At 49.1% G+C, this 7,405-nt stretch overlaps 1 protein-coding gene across 1 annotated transcript in view; it reads right to left on the bottom strand.

Moving 5' to 3' along the window:
* Positions 1-5,179, bottom strand: part of LOC105534217 (nuclear pore complex-interacting protein family member B3-like) — a 40,479-nt gene extending 35,300 nt beyond the window's left edge. The window contains exons 1-2 of the mRNA XM_011972902.1: positions 4,956-5,179; positions 3,808-4,689 (exon numbers count right to left, since the gene is read on the bottom strand). Coding sequence (XP_011828292.1) covers positions 3,808-4,689; positions 4,956-5,179 — 1,106 coding nt within the window. The remainder of the gene's footprint in view (positions 1-3,807; positions 4,690-4,955) is intronic.
* Between the last annotated feature and the right edge of the window lie 2,226 nt (positions 5,180-7,405).

Here is a 7,405-nt window from a genome sequence, read left to right as displayed (position 1 = left end):
GACTGTCCAGCATGGGTCATGTTAGCATACAAGCAATGATGTCTGCACTGAACCCTTCCTGCAGTGGACTGGGTCTTTGTTTCCTTTTGTGTCTTCTCTAGATCTTGTTTTTCCAGGCCTTCTAGCAATTCTATGAGCTACCCAGTGTCTTTTTGGTGTACTTGTTTTCCATTCTAAATTGCTATAATTAGTTTCTGTTGCTTACAAATAAGATCCCTGTAGTATGCCTTATCCAGGCCCCTGCTGCACAACCCTGAGGTCCCCTCCACCTACTGACTGCAGAGGATAGGATGGGCCAAATGCCAGCCGCATAGTTCCTGACCCCAGGTACCAGGCTGCAGCCACAGTGGAGGGCTCCTCAGTCTTCTGGAGCTCTGAGGGCAGGTTGGAGGAAAGGAAGGACAGGGTTCTGCCTTTAGATCAAAGCACTATGGATTCAGAACACGGGGAGGCTGTGGAGCAAGCCTCCGTCTATCAGAGCAAGCCTCCAGCATGATCCAGTACTGCTCAGGTGAAGATGGACACAGCTGACACATTTCCTCTGCAGAAGAGATGTGACTCACAAGCTCTTCCCCAACCAGCTGCTCATGGAGGAACATGTCAAGAGCTTAGCATTGTCATCCACTGCCTCGGCTTCTTATGGAGGGGCAGCCATGTCCTCAAGCCATGTCCTCAAGCCATGTCCAGGCTTCTTATCACACTTCGACTCCTATCTCCAGCACTACCAAGTACCCGCCACCTCTGCAGTCATCCCAACTCATCTTGACCAAGCCCAGCCTCACATCGTTGAGAACAGAAGACTTCAGCAGAGGAAGGGGCCTCCCCTGTACCTATTTCTCTCAGGACCTGGCAGCAGTAGAAGTCAGGGAGCCCTTTTAGAAAGGGGCATTTTTCTCACTTGCTTTCTTGCATTGTGATATCACCTCTGACATCTGTGCCTTGGGTAATCTGAGGATCAGTGCACAACCTTCAGTCCCGAATTTCCATGGAATATGAATTTTCTAGGCTTCACCTTGGACATTCCTCGCTTATATATCCCTGGCTCATTCCTACTGGTAAGAGCAAATTTCAGCAAGTTGGTGCACTTAATTCTTCCAGCTATTTCCCATATCCTCACCAACTTGTGCTCATTTGTTTAGCCTCCCAGGACTATTCTGGACTACATTTCAGATGCTTCCAGCCACCTCCTCTTTTAGCAGCTACTATCCAAGTCTTTGTACTATTGTGCACCATCTGAGGTTCCTCAAATGGAAATTACAAACCAGATGATAATTTATCATGGTTCCTTGGTGGCAAGCAACAGAAACAAAAAGAAGAACTTGTTGAAAGGTTATCATGTAGCTCACAGAGGAGATAGGAGGCTGGAGAGCCAGTCTTAAAATAGAACTCGAACCAATGAAACTGGCCAACTATTTTGTCTGAGAGTTGCTGAGGAAACAAGTGTCATCCAAGTGTTCATTTCTGATGATGCAAGACCCTGTCTCAGGAGACAGTCTGAGTGCTCCAGCCTAGGTCATGTGCCCACCTCTTGGCTATGAGGAAAAGCCCCTTGATTTACTGTCGTACCAAGAGTCCACACAAGGAGAGAGGGTTAAGTCCACAATCAGAAATTCGGGTGCTATATCCAATAAAGGGGAAATGGAGGTTGAGCAATTTTTTTTTAATGGCCACTACAAGTACCTATGTTGCTGTACGTTCCATGAGCTCACCTCACCGCTGCAGAGACCACACAGGAAATCTCTCCCACACTCCCCTGCCTGGCCTGCTCCATAATCATATGGCTTTGACCCTGTTACAGTAGGTAGCTAGTCAGGCATGAGCCAGGCAGACGAGAGCTCCCACATCGACCCCACCAGGAATATCAGGTGACCTCCAGATGATGATCCGGCAGTTGTCACACTGTCTTTCTAAAATAATAATTGGTAGCAGCTGGTGCCAGAGAAAGGCAGTTTCCCAATAGATAGAAACGCCTGAAGCTGGTGATCAGCAGCTTCCCAATAAGATCTCAGGAGTTGTGTGAGTGAGCTCATGCATGTGCACTAAAGCAAAATGGCAGAGTTTAACTGGTATATGTTCTCCTGGGGACATTCCACTGGTAAGGGAAGAATGTTTCAAGTGAGCATGCATACAACTCCAGTAAACACACTGCGCATGCTCCCCTCCCAAGTGCTAGCAGGCCACTGAGCATGCGGACAGCCCACCCCAAGAGAGGAATGAGTGGAAAAGGGACACAAGATGCCAGAAGCATGCCAACATATAAAACCCCAAGTCAAAAGGTCAAACCACACACTTGACTTTCAGATCACCCACTTGGCCCTCTTCCAAGTGTACTTCTTTTTGTTTCTGCTTTAGAGATTTTTTTTTTTTTTTTTTGAGCTGGAGTCTCCCTCTGTCTCCCAGGCTGGAGTGCAGTGGCATGATCTCAGCTCACTACAACCTCTGCCTCCCGGGTTCAAGCGATTCTCCTGCTTCATTCTCCCTAGTAACGAATTATAAGCACCCACCACCATGCCCAGCTAATTTTTGTACTTTTAGTAGAGACAGGGTTTCACCATGTTGGCCAGGCTGGTCTCGAACCCCTGACCTCAGGCGATCTACCCACCTTGGCTTCCCAAAGTGCTCGGATTACAGGTGTAAGCCACCGCTCCTGGCCTTTGCTCTAGAGCTTTTTAATAAACTTTCACTCCTGCTCTAAAACTTGCTTTAGTCTCTCCTTCTGCCTTCTGCCTGTCCGTCAAATTATTTCTTCTGAGTAGGCAAGAATAGAGATTGCTGCAGAACTGTATGAATTTGTCGCCAGTAACTCGGATACCCACCACTGGTAACAACCCCAGCGGCTTTTACATCAAGTTCCACTGACCCTGGAAGCTGACCAGTAATGGTGCTTAACAGGCTGCCTAGAAGAGTCTCCAGGGTGCCCTCTGGGGGTCAAGAGCAGGTATAACCTTTTAGAGGACCGGAACTTTGTAGAGGTTACTGAAAGAATGAATCCAACCAGACTGAGTCTCAGGGTATGACACTCAAGTAGGTGTCTGATCTTCCCCGTTGTATAGGCAGCATCATCTGCTCTGGAACCTGGAGAAAGAATCTGGGGGCTTCAAGGTTTCAGAGGTCATCAATCCAGTGGCCTTCTGATTTGAGTGGTCTCTCTCCACTATCTTTCCCCCATTCTCTGCTCCATTCAGCTCACTGGGCCATTAGCTTCCCCTCCCTCTAGCAGTGATAGCCCCTTGCCCCCAGGGTCCAAGGAGGAACAGATGTTGGACTTCCAGTGATACAGTCCAGGAAGGCTCAAGAGGAGATGCCACTGTGGTTAAAGCATCCCATAAAAGTGGCTGGGAAATCCTGGTCCTGTTCTACTTCTGTGGTGGAAAGTTTACTTCTACACCCACTGAGAAAACCAGATTGTTCCTCTCTTGCTTGTAAGAAGTCCACAGGTCCTTTCAAATTTATTCCACAAACACTTATTCAGCATTTACCATATGTCAGGTACCATGCTAGGTACTAGTGATATTGCATCTACAGCTTCGGGGGAAGGAGACATTAATTAAAAGAATACACACAGATGTAATTAAACTGTGATGTTTGCTATGAGGGAAGAGCATGAGAAGTTTTAGAATAGATGACTGCAGGATCTGTTATCTGCAGGTCAGGGAAGCTTCCCCTGAAGAAGTGATGCTGAGCCGCTATCCAAGGGTCAATAGAATGAAATGAATAGAGGGGGAGATAAGGAAGAGTATGCTGGTAGAAGGAGCTGTGAAGAAGAAAAGTCCCGAAGGCCAGAAGAGTTTGTGGTGTTTGGAGTACGGAAAGACCCGGGTGCTGATGTGAGAGAGGGTCAGCACCCAGGTCTTTCCGTGGATGAAGGGCCTATGGATGAGGGGCTGTGGATGAGGGGCTGTGGATGAGGGGCTGTGGATGAAGGGCTGTGGATGAAGGGCTGTGGATGAAGGCCTGTGGATGAAGGGCCTGTGGATGAAGGGCTGTGGATGAAGGGCTGTGGATGAAGGGCTGTGGATGAAGGCCTGTGGATGAAGGGCCTGTGGATGAAGGCCTGTAGATGAAGGGCTGTGGATGAAGGGCTGTGGATGAAGGCCTGTGGATGAAGGGCTGTGGATGAAGGGCTGTGGATGAAGGGCTGTGGATGAAGGGCTGTGGATGAAGGCCTGCAGATGAAGGGCTCTGTGGATGAAGGGCTGTGGATGAAGGGCCTCCTGGATGAAGGGCCTGTGGATGAAGAGGGCCTGTGGATGAAGGGCTGTGGATGAAGGGGGCTGGTGGATGAAGGGCTGTGGATGAAGGGCTGTGGATGAAGGGCTGTGGATGAAGGGCCTGCTGGATGAAGGCCTGTGGATGAAGGGCTGTGGATGAAGGGCTGTGGATGAAGAAGGCCTGTGGATGAAGGGCTGTGGATGAAGGCCTGTGGATGAAGGGCTGTGGATGAAGGGCTGTGGATGAAGGCCTGCTGGATGAGGGCCTGTGGATGAAGGGCTGTGGATGAAGGGCTGTGGATGAAGGCCTGTGGATGAAGGGCTGTGGATGAAGGCCTGTGGATGAAGGGCCTGCTGGACCTGGCGGGGCCGGGACTGGTGGGGATTTAAGCTAAACGGATTTAAGCAGGCTGCTAGGTGAAGAATGGGTTGAGGGAGGAGAAAGCGTTCAGAGAAGAGGCAGAGGAGTGGTTTGGACCTGGAGAAAGGGAAGTGGATGGATCTAAGGGGCGTACTGGATTTGGAATTGAGAGGACTTGATAATGGATTGGAGGTGGAGGATTCCCAGGATTCTGACTTGCACACTTCTTTCTTTCGCTTTTACAACAAATGACCCGAGTGTAGCCTCATTATGGTTGGGGACGTTGTCTAGTCCTCTTTGTTCTAGGTGCACAGTGAATGAATCCATCCTCAGTGCTTGAATAGTTGCTTTTCTCCACTCCGGGGAAGGCCTGCAGGTCTCACATCCCCCGGGAGGTGGCAGAGCAGGAAAACCAGCCGTTCACTTTTCCCGTGGCCAGAAACCCACTTCCTGCTGCAGGCGAGTTCGACTCCCTGGGGAAATTTTTCCCACATTCCAAATTCCCGAAAACAGCTCTTTCCCCAGCCTTTTGGAACTGCTTGAGTGGAGGGCGTGACATGGCCAGGGAACTTCTCTTGGGGGCCAAGGCCTGAACTGACTCAGTCATTTTGCAGGGAGGGCCTCTTTCTTTTCAGCTGCGACAGTTCTGCAGAGCTTCCATATCGCATGGCCGGCCTTCCGCAGGGCACGGCGTGGAATCGACAGGGCCACCGGGGCATTTCTCCCTGCTCTGTGGCTGCAAAGAGCGAGAGAGCCTAAGGGAGCCCTTCCCAGTCACATCCCGGGGAGGTTGTGGGGAGCCCAGAGTGCCTCCCCAGGAGTCAAAAAATAGGTTTACACATGGGAAAGCTGGGTTAGAATACGAAAAAGAGTCGGGCATGGCCAGGGAGCGGGAGACCGGTTCTGAAAGGCCAAGGGCAACAGGCTCAAAATACCCCTGGAGGACGTAGGTAAAGGACTGGGATTTACCGGCTGGGTACGGTGGCTCACACCTGTAATCCTAACACTTTGGGAGGCCGAGGTGGGCGGATCAGTTGAGGTCAGGAGTTCGAGACCAGCCTGGCCAACATGGTGAAACCTCCTTTCTATTAAAAATACAGAAATTAGCCAGGCGCCTGTAATCCCAGCTACTCGGGAGGCTAAGGCAGGAGAATCGCTTGAACCCGGGAGGCACAGGTTGCAGTGAGCCGAGAACGCACCACTGCACTCCAGCCTGGATGAGAGAGAGTGAGACTCTGTCTAAAAATAAATAAATAAATAAGTAAATAAATAAAAATAAAAAAAGACTGGGGTTTACCAAGAAATACGGCTCTCTGAGTGAGGAAAGAGCAAAACGAAGTCTGGGGGCAGATGAAAGAATAGAGAACAAGGACAGAGTGAGGAACACAGAAAGCTGAAGGGCACTTAAGGGGACACATTGCCATGAGGAGCGGAAATCAGAATCCAGAGCCATCTCACCTAATGTTGGTGATATGGTTTGACTGTGTCCCCACCCAAATCTCATCATGAATTGTAGCTCCCATAATTCCCACATGTTGTGGGAGGGACCTAGTGGGAGATAAGTGAATCATGGGGGCGGATCTTTCCGGTACTATTCTCATGATAGTGAATAAATCTCATGATAGTGAATAAGTCTCATGAGATCTGATGGTTTTATAAAGGGAAGTTTCCCTACAGAAGCTCTCTTCTCTTGTCTGCCACCATGTGAGACCTGCCTTTCACCTTCCCCCATGATTGTGAAGCCTCCCCAGCCATGTGGAACTGTGAGTCCATTAATCGTCTTTCTTTTGTAAATTGCCCAGTCTCTTTTCTTCCTCACCCCACCTGCTTCTACTCCTTCTACTTTCTGGCCCCTCATTAAAGAGTAGGAAGAACTAGTGGTTCCCAGTTTCAGGAACTTCAGTACACTGACCACACGTTTATCTCCCTCAACCTGGCTCATACCTGAAGTGCCATAATTTAATTTCATAGCTGTATTAATCTAGGTTTATGATCATATTTTAGTGTATATTACATATTTGATTTTTTTCCAACAAACATGTGATGAGGATCTACTTAAATTATGAAAGGCCCATTCACCATTTAATTCCATCGCACATACTCTGGCAGGATAATACATTTACCTGTTATCAGTCATTTCCTCCTTAATTTTGATCCCTGGTTTCCATGTGTCACCTCTAACTGGTCTTGTGTAATAGATCCATACTTTGGTCCCCTGGTCAGGACTGCCTGATAGTGTCTGTCCTCTGAGTCTATTGGTAGACATTACCTGGACTTGTCCTTGACCACTCCTTGCCTTGTAGTTCGAGTGCTCCAGCCACCTTGCGTAACCTACAGTTCTCTGATGCATCATTCTGTATCACACACCTGCATCTTTGCTTGTTGCCTCTATTGCCTGAGGTATTTCTTGACCTGTTGTATTAGTCAGGATTCCCCAAAGAAGCAGAACTTACAGTGTGTGTGTGTGTGTGTGTGTGTGTGTATTTATTGAGACAAGGTCTTGCTCTGTCACCCAGGCTGGAGTGAAGTGGTGCAGTGGTGTGATCTCAACTCACTGCAACCTCTACCTCTTGGGCTCAAGAGATCCCTCAACCTAAGCCTCCTGAGTTCCTGAGTAGCTGGGACTACAGGCATGTGCTACCATGCCCAGCTACATTTTTTTTTTTTTTTTTTTTTTTTTGAGATGGAGTCTTGCTCTGTCTCCCAGGCTGGAGTGCAGTGGTGCGTCACGGCTCACTGCAAGCTCCGCCTCCCGGGTTCATGCCATTCTCTTGCTTCAGCCTCCAGGGTAGCTGGGACTATTGGCGCATGCCACCACGCCTGGCTAATTTTT

The sequence above is a fragment of the Mandrillus leucophaeus genome, unplaced genomic scaffold, assembly GCF_000951045.1.
Source record: "Mandrillus leucophaeus isolate KB7577 unplaced genomic scaffold, Mleu.le_1.0 Scaffold1317, whole genome shotgun sequence".
NCBI lineage: Eukaryota > Metazoa > Chordata > Mammalia > Primates > Cercopithecidae > Mandrillus > Mandrillus leucophaeus.
This window is presented reverse-complemented; position numbering and strand designations above follow the sequence as displayed.